This window comes from Pteropus vampyrus, unplaced genomic scaffold (genome assembly GCF_000151845.1).
Source record: "Pteropus vampyrus isolate Shadow unplaced genomic scaffold, Pvam_2.0 Scaffold1, whole genome shotgun sequence".
Taxonomy (NCBI): Eukaryota; Metazoa; Chordata; class Mammalia; order Chiroptera; family Pteropodidae; genus Pteropus; species Pteropus vampyrus.
The window spans coordinates 20,241,546-20,254,313 of record NW_011888782.1 but is presented as its reverse complement, the minus strand read 5'-3'; the positions used below and the strand labels follow the sequence as shown (position 1 = coordinate 20,254,313).

At 46.3% G+C, this 12,768-nt stretch overlaps 1 protein-coding gene across 1 annotated transcript in view; it reads right to left on the bottom strand.

Annotated features, from left to right (window-relative positions):
• ITGA9 (integrin subunit alpha 9) overlaps nucleotides 1–12,768 on the bottom strand; it is a 281,374-nt gene that overhangs the window by 232,127 nt on the left and 36,479 nt on the right. Inside the window, exons 8-11 of the mRNA XM_023525395.1 lie at nucleotides 12,022–12,090; nucleotides 7,199–7,336; nucleotides 4,366–4,471; nucleotides 3,004–3,098 (exon numbers count right to left, since the gene is read on the bottom strand). Of these exons, the coding sequence (XP_023381163.1) occupies nucleotides 3,004–3,098; nucleotides 4,366–4,471; nucleotides 7,199–7,336; nucleotides 12,022–12,090 (408 nt within the window). The remainder of the gene's footprint in view (nucleotides 1–3,003; nucleotides 3,099–4,365; nucleotides 4,472–7,198; nucleotides 7,337–12,021; nucleotides 12,091–12,768) is intronic.

The following is a 12,768-nucleotide window of genomic DNA, read 5'->3' as shown; positions in this document are numbered from 1 at the left end:
TTTCCTTCCTGAGTCATCTTGCAGAATAGTCTTGAGGCTGGGGAAGGGAAGTTCCCACAGGATCTACAGATGGAGACGCCGGGCGACGCTCCCTGCCTCCAGGCAGCCGATAACTACAAATAACCCTCCACTTGCTATCTTCAGTTAAGCCATCCAACAGGAAATGTGCAAGCATCAAAGTACAAATCAGAACACTGTAGGAAACACTAAAGAAATGTTTCTTGCTAACAGGCAGAGCCCACATCCCACATGGCTCTGTCTAAACAAACATGGATGTGTGTCTGCGCATTTCTTAAAAGCCACATCTTGAAGCAGACCATCTCCGCTCTGAAGTCCATCAACGCTAGCAGCAGCGTGCCCTGGGTTTGCATTTCTATGGTATGCTGTGGCTGGGATGAGGGGGAAGAGTGAAGGGGTGGTCTATTTGGGGGTGGCGATGCGGGCGTAAGTTATCCCACAGACATCTGCAGGCCATTATTCCATAAAGCCAGGAAGATAAGTCTGCTCGGTGCTAATAACCCTAAATGAAAACCAGGAGCTTTGGAAAACCTCCCCTTGACCAGGTTTTTATGCAGCGTCCTCGCGGCAGAAGAAAGATCACAGGGGCTGCCGGGACAGGCCCAGAGGGCTCTCGAATTGAGAAAGGCATACGAGGATCTTAAAATCAACACTTTTGAGGGTGAACTCTAGAAAGAGGAATGAGTTAAAGAGTAATGTGGAAGTACTCTGATCTCACAATTTATCCAGTAGAAATAATACCAATCCGGGCCAAAGAAAAGCGATTCTTGTGCCCAGAGTGTCTCTGATTTCCTTCTTGAGTTCACCCACACAATGCCTGCTCTGTCCGGACCTGGGCCCTGAAGAATCTATCATGAAAGGATTTTTTTTTTCTTCCTTTTAAATCACTGACCTTATCACATACATCTTAGCAGCCTGGACAAGTACAATTATAGCTGTTTCTTTCTCTTTTTTTTTTAAGAGCCCCAAACTACTTCGTAAAAGCCATCGAGCCAGCCTGTGTGCTGACAAAGGCAGGATGGGTCCAGCTGCTGCTCCCTGCTTCCTACTGAAGACACTCCACGCTAACCACAAAATTTACACTTCGGTTCCCTGCAGGATTCCACCCAGCAACCAAACAAAGCAGTGGAGGGCTGCGGGAGGAGGGGAAGCAGGGGTCTCTCGCCGGTTCCTCTCTGTGTGATTAGCTTCCGAGGTCTGGGAACAAGCTTCCAGGAGGATGCGTGGAGAGTGACCCCGATGGCTGCCCGAGGACGGGGCCCCCTGGACGCCTTTCAGCTCGTCAGGAGAAAGATCTCAGGGGCCGCCATGACATGACCAGAGGGCGCTCAGATGGAGAAAGGGAGGCACACAGGATCTCAAAGTCAACATTTCTCCTGGTGAACTTAAGAGGAATGAGTCAAAGAGTAAGGTGGAAGAACTGACAGCTTATCGCACTGGGAGCAGCATCCCTGACCCAGACTAGAGACGCCCTTGTGACACGGATGTGACCCCTAAACTGTGCCTGAAGCTTCCTTCCTCCTGCCACATCAGCTGAATCACTTAAGAGTTTATTCCCACCATTAATTATTCATTTCTAATGAAAAGAGGATGATCCGTGTAGATAAATGCCCCTCGGAGTACGCACGTTTCCAGGTTCCTAAGTTTTCCAACTGAGCTTCCCCGAGTGTTCCTTTTTCAAATGTGAAGTTGAGGACGGTGGTTACAATAAAAAGTTTGGGAGTCAGATTGGCAGTTTCGATGGCCATGTTGCCACTTAGTGGCTGGTGACCTGGGGCCAGTTAACGAACCTCCTCGGGCCATAGTGGCTTCATAAAAAAAAAATTTAAAAAGTGGATAATGAAGGTGCCCATCTCACATGGCTGTTATGAGGACTGAGGATACGAAGAGGGCAGAGCAGGCCGCCAAGAAGCAGCCCCTCCCTCAGCATCTGTCTCTTAGCAGGAGGCCCCAGCACAGAGGGGACCTCCACTGGCAATAACCCTCAACCCTTATTAGCCAACTTTTACATGCCGTAAGAAGAGCAATTATGAATGTATAAAATGAACTTACGTTTACGTACTGCCTTTTAAAGTCAACTTGTAAAGTCTTTTTTTTCTTACCTAGAAACTTTAGGACGTGAACAGGTTTTGATATTTTACTACTGTTTCATTTTATAGAACATTTTATAAGAACAAAACTCGGTTAAAAAATTTTTGTTTCTTTAGCAATAATCGAGACATGAGGCTTGCCTCTGTGATGAGAAATATGAGTAGGAAGTACTAAGCACATAATAAGTGCTCAGTATTTGCTGATGGGAAATTTCTTCATTTGTGCTCGGTCCCTTTTTGACATGGACCCACCGGGAGAAAGACACAGGCCTGTGCGACTCTATGCACAGACATCCACAAATATCCTGACGATGCTTCTGCCGAGAGCGTGACTTCCTTTTTTCCCATAGACTGGGTTTGACACCATCAGCAAGACTGAACACCAAGCTGATAGGGCAAAAAAACAGAACTCACTACTTCCACGTTCTCAAGTTTGGGGCACGAGGCCAGAGCTTAACCAGCTCCTCACTTCAATGCCAACTGTGACAACGGCTCTGTGATAGCTTTCAGGCCCCTCCTCCACGGACCACTGTCCTTCCAGATGATAGTTTACAATATCTTCCTTTGGCTTAGCCCAGATGGTTGACGAACAAAAAAAAGAAAGCCCCTTCTTTTTAAGTAAATGGCTCTAATTCTGGGTCAGAACTTGGGTATTATCCTTTGCAGATAGACTGCATCCTTGAATGTGAGCAAACTCAGGAGTTTATAAATAAGTTTCCGTACTTAATAAGCATAGCAATTGTTTATCTTTCCCTCGAGGGTGAGAAGGCTAAAGGCAGGAACAATGTTGCATGCTCCTCTGTACCCAGGGCATGGCACAGAGTAAAGGGTCCCTACATGTTTGTTGAATGACTGTATGAACAAACAGTTACCACGCCACTCTCACACCAATTACCATTGAGTACTGAGGGACGATTCCACCGAGGTCACCATGGTAGATGTAGACCGCCCCTGAGAAGTCCTCCTCCATGGGTGCGCCAATGGCCACATCTGAGGGGAGAAAAACAGCCACGGGTTAGAAGAGCCACAAGGAATAACATAAGGGCAGAGTCTCTGATTTCTGCCATCATGTCTGAGTCCCTCCCGAAATGTTTTGGTTGTTGGTTGTTCGAGCATCACAATAGGCACATAATCTCTCAGCGGAAAAAAAAGGTAGAAAGAAAATTATAGAAGCTGAGAAGTGTTTAGCTCCAGAAAAGTTTGCAGCTCATCCTCCTAGGAAAAATCATGGAGCCATCCAATAAAAAATATCAATATAAACCTCCTGCCCTATTTTCTGTCAGAGAGGCGAATTCCATAAACGATGGTTATTGCATAACTGAGAAAGTCAACTCTATTCCTGGATAAGGAAATCATATAAAATGGCATTCGCTTTACACACACACACACACACACACACACACACACACACACACACACGATGAGCATTGCACTCATAACTGACAACTCCTGGAACAAAGCTTATATTTTCCTTACTTATCTCTCTTTGTTTCTAACGAAAGTCATATGTCTGCAGAATTGAGGTCAAGGGCGAGGGGCATGCACCCACATGACCTCTAGTGGAGGTCCCCTCTCTCCAACTGAAGCCCTTGCTGGCCAGGAGTTTGAGGGTATCCAAGGAGTCTGGATGCCTGGCCTGAGGCAAGAGCTGCCCTCCGGCCCATCTTCCACCTCGGCCAAGCCCCCAGTGACATGGCTTCCACAAGTCCTGATGTCTGAACACTGTGTATACAATGAGGGGAGGAGGGATTAAACAGACCAGAAGGAGAAGCCAAGACTGGAAGGATACTGATGTCCAGACAGAACTAGACATTAGTTGCCCACACCCACCCCTCCCGACGCTTACATACGCAAAAGTCAGTCAGTCCAGCGGGCTGTCACTATCAGGGGAGACTGCTAAGTTCTCTCTTCACTCATTGCACTAACACAGTAGAGCATTGTGGAGCGTCAGCAGCTCGGAAACAAGAAGTATTTTGTGGTGGGAGGAAACTTGTTCAAACGTCTCTGCCACAAGAAGCCCCAGTGGGCCAGCCCCAAGGCTCACTTGCACCCCAAACACATAGCAAAGCAAGCCAAGCTGATGAGAAGGGACTGTGCAGAAGCAAACTCCAGTGAGCTCAGAACTCAGTGTCTACATGGAGAGCATCTTCTCTAGAAAAAGGCCCTCTCTCTCCAGCGTGCGTTGACGGGCCTGGCAGGCAGGCAGGTAGTGCATCATGTTAGGGCAAGGTCAGAGGGCAGGTGCCGGCTCACCGACCTGGGAACCCATCGTCGTCAAGGTCGCCCAGGCTGGCGATACTCTCCCCGAAGTGCGCGTTGTAGGCGCCATCCCCAGGCAGGGCCAGCTGTTCCTCCAGGGCCCCCTGGGAAACAGGACGAAGGAAAAGATGGAACACAAAACAAAGCAAAACAAAACAGAACCAATCAAGAACACAATAAAAAACCAGAGCTGCCCCTTTAGCACACACCCATCGAAAGGAAACACCTGGGCAGAATCACAGGCACCCAAATGTCCCTCTCCCGGTGGCAAGATGAGTCCCTTTTATCTGGGCAGCGTGAGGCTCTCCAACAGCCTAAGACGCCTTTTACTGGGAAAGAGAATCCTATGCTGGCCAGGAACTAAACCTCTCCCTTGTCCTAATGCTCTGTAAACAAACAACCTACCTACCTACCTGTCCCCACCGTATCCTCTCAGCTTTCTTTATAACATTTTTGCCCCAAAGTTGATTTAAGCAAGAATACAATTGCCTTTTTTCACTCCTGCTTTTTAGTACAAGTTTGTAAAGCTGTTTTGCAAGGTACTTGGATTAGCCATCTACACAGAGGGAGTTGCAGTTCCAAAGAGCCCACACCCAGCCGCTCTCAGTTGCGCTGGGGGCATACACAACCATGCCCAGTATCGGGTGTGCTTCACATTTCCTGAGCAAACACCAACCGACAGAGGGAGGAAGGTGATGGTGGCAGTAAAAGCCACCTGAGGACACTGACTCTACCCTCAAAGCACTGACATGCAAATATCAGAGTGCTAAAATGCAATGTGATGTTTTGCAGCATAAGAGTGTCTGAACCTGGCCCAGTTGTAGGGGCACCGTGGACTCATTGTACCCCCACGGGCCATCCCAGAAAGCATCTGGCTTTTGTCATGACCAAATAATCTTCTTTTTCACTATAAACAAACAACTTGCAATTTGGAAACAATAAAGATGTGATGATTTCTCAAGTCAGTGAAACCCTTACCTCACGACAGAAATATGGAGATTCCTTCCTATTAGTGTGGTGGGAAAGAGAGAAGGACCCGTAGCTGACTCCTTGTATGTACTGTGTGTCCCCTCTCCTCATTTTAATCACACAATGACTCTGTAAGGAAGACCTCATGACTCTCCCCACTGAACAGATAAGGAAACTGAGCCACCAATTTTAAGCTATTTGTCTATGTCACATGGGCTAGGAAATGGCAAAACCAAGATTCGAATGCAGATCTATGTAGCTCCAAAGTCATCATTTTTCCCATTCCTCCACGCTGCTTTGCAATCATCAATTAAATAGGAAAAGGATCAGCAGAAATAAGAATACCCTGGTACCTAGGGTGGGCTCATGGCATTAAGAAACACACTGGTTGAGGTGCTGAGCTGTGTGGGTAAAATGTGGCCAGAGATGATCTGGGAAATTATCCCGCTTCAAGTGTCTACGCCCTGATTTAGACACATAGTCAGGCTGTTGGTCTGGTCACTTTATTGCCTCAGACACGTTAACACTCACATAAATATTTCTGTCTCCTGCAAACAGGGTGGCTGACGGCCACCGAATGCCTACTGTTCTCGTCTCCATAATGACCATCGCGTTTCTCTCTACACCTTCTCTGTCCCCATATCAGTGGAGATGCAGATGCATCAGGAACCAGGAAGCATCCTCCTTCCCAGGTTTAGATCCACCTTCTCAAAGAGCCTGTTAACATCCAAGAAAGCCCAAGGCTCTGACACTTTCTGGCTCCTCTGTAAAGGGCTGCCCTTTCTCTCTGGCATCTGCCTGTTTATAGTTAAACACCACTGCCCCTTCTCAATTGGGATAACTAGCATCTTGGTCACCGCTTAAAAGTACACTTTAACTGACTTTTTTGATTATGGAAGTATTACATTCTTGCTACTTGGATAAAGATAAAACTAAAATTATACCCAAGCACCACCACCACCCAGAGAGATCTGTTATTGACATTCTCTATGTGTTTTGTGTATTTTTATATGCTGTTTGTATACAGTTTTTACCCTGCCTTTTCCCTGATTATCTCAGAAGCATTTTCTCATGTTAGCTCAAAGGCTGGTGGCACCAGAATTTATTCATTTAACCATTTCCCTCCTGTTGAGCACGCTTACTTTCAGATTCTGAAAAGATTCTTTCTCATTGGTCTCCTGCTTCCTTCCCCTGACCATCTTGAGACATCAGGACGCTGGCCTTTGGCCACGCACTGCTCCCACCCAACCCCCATGGTGACCTAAGTAGCTCTGGGCCTCACACTTGGACCCCCTTGCCCAGGCCCAGCCCACTCCCGCCTGCCTAACTCCTACTCCTTCAAGATTCTTTCTAGCCATTGTGTCCTCTGAGAATCCTTCTCTGCTTCCCTAGGTAGGTGTGTGTACACACTCAGAAAGGTAGCACAGCCTAGAGATGAAGCCAGCCAGCTGTGATGACTGCTTGCCTAGGTTCAAATCCCAGCCCCACCACTTCTTAGCTGTGTGATTTGGAGCAGGTTGCTTAACCTCTCCGAGCCTCAGTTTTTCCACCTGAAAAATGGCAACCCCTGATACCATGTGCACACTGCACTGAAATTCCACAGAAAGCAGGAGGAACAGTTCCTGGTACACAGTAAGCACTCAAACCATAACCATTAAGATTTTTCTTGACCCCTGTATGTTTGCAGTTGTAACACTGTATAAAACTTTGCATTAATGGAACACTGAGCTTTGTGAGGGTAGAAAGCATGTCTTTTCACCATCTCTGGGTAACAGGACCCAGTGCGTGGCCCCAAGGGATGTTCACTGGACAAACGTCCCTCTCCAACACCCCGTCCTCGCGTTGCCCAGCACTGTACTCACATTTCCTCTGTTGATGTAGACGGTGACCTGCCCCTCGTCCCTGATCTCGGAATACATGGGGGCCCCCACCAGCAGGTCAGAGAGGCCGTCCGCGTTCAGGTCAACTGCACACAAGGAGGAGCCGAAGTAAGAGCCCATCTGCAACCAAGCCGAGTCGCAACAAAGCGTTCAGTGTCTGCCCTTGTACAGGAGGCCCTCGCTCTTCTCCAGCCCGCTGGCTTTAGAAACACCTGCCCCAGGCCCCTCAGAGGCTGAATGGCTGCCCCACCCAGCGCCCCACCGCCCAGCGCCCCACCGCCCAGCGCCCCACCACCCAGCGCCCCATCAGCCAGAAGCCTAGGGAAACAGCGGAATCCTCGAGCTCCCGCGTGTTACAGCAGCAATGCAGAGGCCCCCGTCAACGTGAGACCAGAGCTAACAGGCTCAGAATCCCCTTCCTGGAGCCCTCCCAAGGGGAAAACAAACGGACTGATCCCTGGAGAATGAGGCACTGTTTTTAAAAATACAAGATGAGGTTACAAATAAAGGTTACGACCATAATAAAAGTGCCTCGTAATTCAGACATCTGACAAGGCCAAGCAAGTAGGAATGTAAAATTTCACAAAACATGGGGAAACAGGTTACCCTCTTCCAGTCCTGTGTATAGCTAAAGATCGCTTAGAAAGGCATGAGCTGAAGTGACAGGAAAAGGTAGAACTCCTAAGACTATTTGATGGATGAGGGGACACAGCCAGGTTATACTGGCTCTTCTTTAATTCTAGCTTAATCTAGTACTTGTTATTTTAAATCAGGGATCTCAAACCCAAATGCCAACGGGATCCAGTCAGGTGCTATAACAAGTATTAAGAAAAAACAAATAACAGTGCACTTCCGCTTACAGGTGGCAAGTGGTGCTTGGCTTCAGTATCTCAAAAACAAGAGGGAGCGGTAGAGACTAGCAAACTGGAGGCCCCAGATCCAGCGCACGGAGCAGCTCCCACCCAGCTGCAGCCAACTGCTGCCCTGAGGAAGGCTGACCCATAGGAGGCCAACCTTCCCATTTTTCAAGAAAAGCCAAAAAGCTAAAATTTCATTTGAGGGGTCTATTTTTTAAAACGATAGCAGTTAATTCATATTTAAACAAACACACACTCACTATGCAGGACCAAAAAAAAATTTTGTGGGCTGTATCCCTTCCAAAGACTGCAAGTTTGCAACCTCTGATTAAAAAACAAAACAAAACAAAAACAAAAAAAAACAAAAAAAAAAACCACATCGCTATTCTTTTAAAATAAATATTTTCAGATAAAAGGGCTTTGGTTTTATTGACATGAACAGGCATTTTTTTCACTGTTGGAGTTTGCTGGCAGCTAACCCTGGAGAGTATGACACAGGTAGAGGGCACTCCAGACGATTTCCTGCAGCTAGCCCTGGGACAGGAGGACTCAGAAGTCCGTCCCCAGTCACAAGCCAAAGCCACTTCCACTCAACCCACACCCCTTCCCAAGGGAGAAGGGCAGAGGGAAGGTTTAGAATCACAGGAGGTAGAGGAGACAAACTATTTGCCAGTCCCTAACTCAGTGGCCTTGCCAATCTCCATATCTGGACTTCAGTAAAAGAACTAAGACCCAGGGCAAGTTCCTGAAGCCTCTAGCTGCTGTCTCTGTTTGAGCTCCAGGAAACTATTTGTTTCATTCCCATGGGCTATTTAACTTGGCATTGTCATCACAGTCAAATCAGAAATCCCCGTTCATGAAGTTTCCTATCTACGTTTTGACATCCTAATGCATCATATACTCAGTTAAGTCAATAAAACTTCAACACAGCAATGACATGCTTTAGAGTGAGCCTTTCTTGATCAGAGTTCTCCCATCAGCCGGAAATGCTGTGTCTTTTCCAGGGATATGTGTTTCTATGAACATCTGAACTGCATACATATTGGTGATTCCTTACATGTACTATATGAAGGATGTCAACCAATAAAAGACCAGAACTTGATTTTTTTGTTTTTTTCTTATGGTAAAGCCAGGAAACAGAACTATCTTATGAAATTCTGGCCAAATGAAAGCAGAAGTGGACCGGTGGTTTACTGAGTCAGAACCCTCCTGTGTGTGTGGGACTCTGGGAACAAGATAAGGCTAAAGGCATCCTTTGAAAGCTTGGGGTCATGTCCTTTCCCTATGAAATAATGGAGAAGTCAGAGAGACAAGAATTTCTCATGTCTTCTGATATAAAGCAGAATAAGATGTACAGAGTAACAGTCTATTTCAAAAGCAGAAAGATGATGATGGAGGTAAAGCTAGAAGACAGGACAATAAGAGGCAAGAGTAGGTGGCAGTATGAAGTATAAACAACTCTAAAATGGTGAAAGGTAAGGGTAAGAAGAACCCCAGAGAAAATGAAAAGCAGCACAGCTACAGAGTTGGGACGTGAAATATCTGGGCTGTTCAGTCACCTCCTCAGAAAGCACCAACGTGTCTTAATAAGGACATCCAAGCAGACAAACAACTCGATGTCATAAGGTCCACAGGAAGTTTGGACAAGTAGGTTCTCAGATGTTTACCTCTCACTTACCCCACTCTCAAATCCGCCCCTCAAAACCTGACCATGACTTACTCATAGGTGGGTGGCCATGTACGTTATCATCGACACCAGGAGGTTTTTGAGAAGGAGAGAGGGCACAATCATAGATTGTTAATTATGCCAGGACGACAGGCATGAACTGAGTCTCTCCTGGGCATAGGCAGTGGGGAGGAGAGAGCGGGGACAGCAGGTGGGGAGGCACAGCTACCGATAAACATGAAAATATTCTGAAAACAGGGTGACGAGTGTGTTTAAGTTGCACGAATCATGTTAAAGTGTCCTTCAGAAAATAGTTATGTGAGGTGAGAGATTAACTAACCTTATTGTGGTAATTGTTTCACTACATATATATACATATATCAAATTATCAAATCATCATGCTGCACACCTTAAACTTACACAATGTTATATGTCAATTATATTCAATAAACCTAAGGAGAGGGGAAGAATCCTTTAATTTTGTTTTCAAACCCAGGTACATTTGAAGGGGAGCAGAAGGGGTTTGGGTTTTCCACAGGAGACACACTTACCCGTCAATTATTCTTTAGAGGAAAATCTAAAATGTTAGGCTTAGCAGCATTCACCCGCTACTTGCTCATTGAGATTTTTTTTTTTTTAATCACAAATGCCATGGAGTTATTTATTTTCTAACTTTAGGGGGGGCTTGGAAAACATCTTTTGCAGAATCGCTCACAGTCATTTTCCAGGGTTGCTGCTTTGGGGTTTGGAAATGTTAAAATAATACAAACCAGCCCAGTTCCCAGGGAAAAACAGGACTGTACTCAGGGAAAACTTCACAAAACAGAGTCTGGTGATGCATTCTTTGTTGAAAAGATTATGACAATTATATACTGAGTATATATATTAAAGTTGTTAAAACTGCAAAAGGTGAGTGGGTCTTGGGGAACTCAGAATAGGATTACTCTGAGAACAGTATGTAAGGTTGCCAGGCTGTGGACAGCAGGAACTGAACCGGGGCTGAGGCTCATGGCCACTCAGAGAGGAAACATCATTTTTCCCCCTTTCTCACGGTAGTGGTAGGTAAAATCGTCCTCTGACATTTTTTGACATTTTCCTATCTCCTAGCATCTCCCTCCCAAGACCCAGGTGTCCTGTGCTTCGTCCTAGACCTAAGGCCTCTGCTAAGATGAGCCTCCAAATGACCAACCTCATCTTCCAACCTGAATGCCTGTCCCCTTAGGGCAGCCAGTCACACTAAAGGATCCCGCTGACATAGCCACATTGGGTGTGCATGACTAATAAACCCATGTGTATTAATCAAAGGAGTCTCCAGCTGGCTTACTTTCAGACTATGGTGCAGTATTAATAGGAATTAGGATTAGGGAGAGGGTGAGGACGACAAGACAACACAGGCAAACAAACCCTGCCCAGGACTAAGCTGCGGACAGCCTTCCCGAGCTATTTCTATTTCAAGGTTCTTAAGGGAAACGGGTGGCTTTTGTTTGGTTTTCCTTTGTGTGACAACCGTCCCCTTGGCAACGGCGGAGGCGAGCTCAGGATGCGAGGAGGGGACAGCCGCTGGGTTGGTGAGATATGGGGAGTGAAAACCATTCGTCTACGTACCTCCTCCGAAAGTAATCGGTTATATATCATGGGTTTGCTTCCTGTACTCAACCGTGTGTGATGTCTGGGGAGGTGTAGATGTGTACGTATGAAATGAAGACGGACAGATGGAGAGGGAGAGAAGGAGAGCCCGGCACAGAGGAACTGAGCGTGCAGAAATTTCGATGACAGTGTCTGAATGATGGACAGCCTTTTAAAGCTCTGTGCTGGAACCTGGCCATGTACAAACTCATCTTGCTACATGTCTCCTACAACAAGCATGAACCCCATGAATCTGCAGATCACACACGCAATGCTGAGAAAGTAAAGCTACCAAGAGGCAGTGGAGCTGCCGTATAAACTTAGGGCACAGTTAGGGCCTTTAAACCAGGGATTCCCAAATCCCGGGACTGCAGACCAATGCTGGTCTATGACCTGATAGGAACCAAACCACACAGCAGGAGGTGAGCAGCAGACAAGCAAAGCTTCATCTGTATCTGCAGCCGCTCCCCAGCGCTAGCATCACTGCCTCAGCTCCACCTCAGATCATCAGCCATTAGATTCTCATAGGAGTACTGGTCCCTGGTGCCAAAAAGGTTGGAAACTGTTGCTTTAAACCAATTTTCCAAAAAGTAAGAACTGATTCCCATATGGCATCTCTCAAACAACAAAAAAGACACTTATACCAAGAATCTCACCTTTTTACCTGATGCCTGAAAAATCTTAATTAAGGTGCCTGATCTTCGGTCAGCTCTAAAAATATAAACCTATGGAATGAAAAAAAAAAATCCAGTTAAGTTGGAAGCAATGGTCAAAGATATTTATCATCATCCTCCTGGGAGTCCTACTGAAATGCCTGGCCAGGCACAGGGTTCGGCACAGTGCTTACACTGGCTGATAATGATGAGCTCAGCATAGCTCTTACTTTATCATCTCTGCAAAGGAAATGTCCTTCAGTCCTGAGGCAGAGATCACCTCCAGTGCTCCTGAGCCACACTGCCGATGGGGACCACCCAAGGAACTTCCAAATTACTAGTCAGCAATTCAACTCTTGGGAAAAACATTTTCTTCTTTGACATATGTCCTTTATTCCTATTAGTTAGAGCTTTAGCAGTCATGTCAAGATAAGACAGAGTGAGGGATGTATTTTAGACAACACAGTTTTCCAAAGTGATACCACAGAACATTAGCACCATGAGATCTGCTTGGGCAAATATGAGTTTAGTTTGGGAAACACCATAGTTAAACATTAAGTAAGTTCCTTTACCCTGGGACTTTTCTGAGCCCTTAGTGGGCACGTTTACACCATGAATCTCCACCACAAAGAGGATCATTGTTGGAGAACTTTCTAAATGACATGATACAGAAGTTCTTTTTCAAGGTGCATTTTATGGGAAGTGTGCCCCATGAGAACCAGGGCAGGGGACTCTGTCATAGGGTAAAGA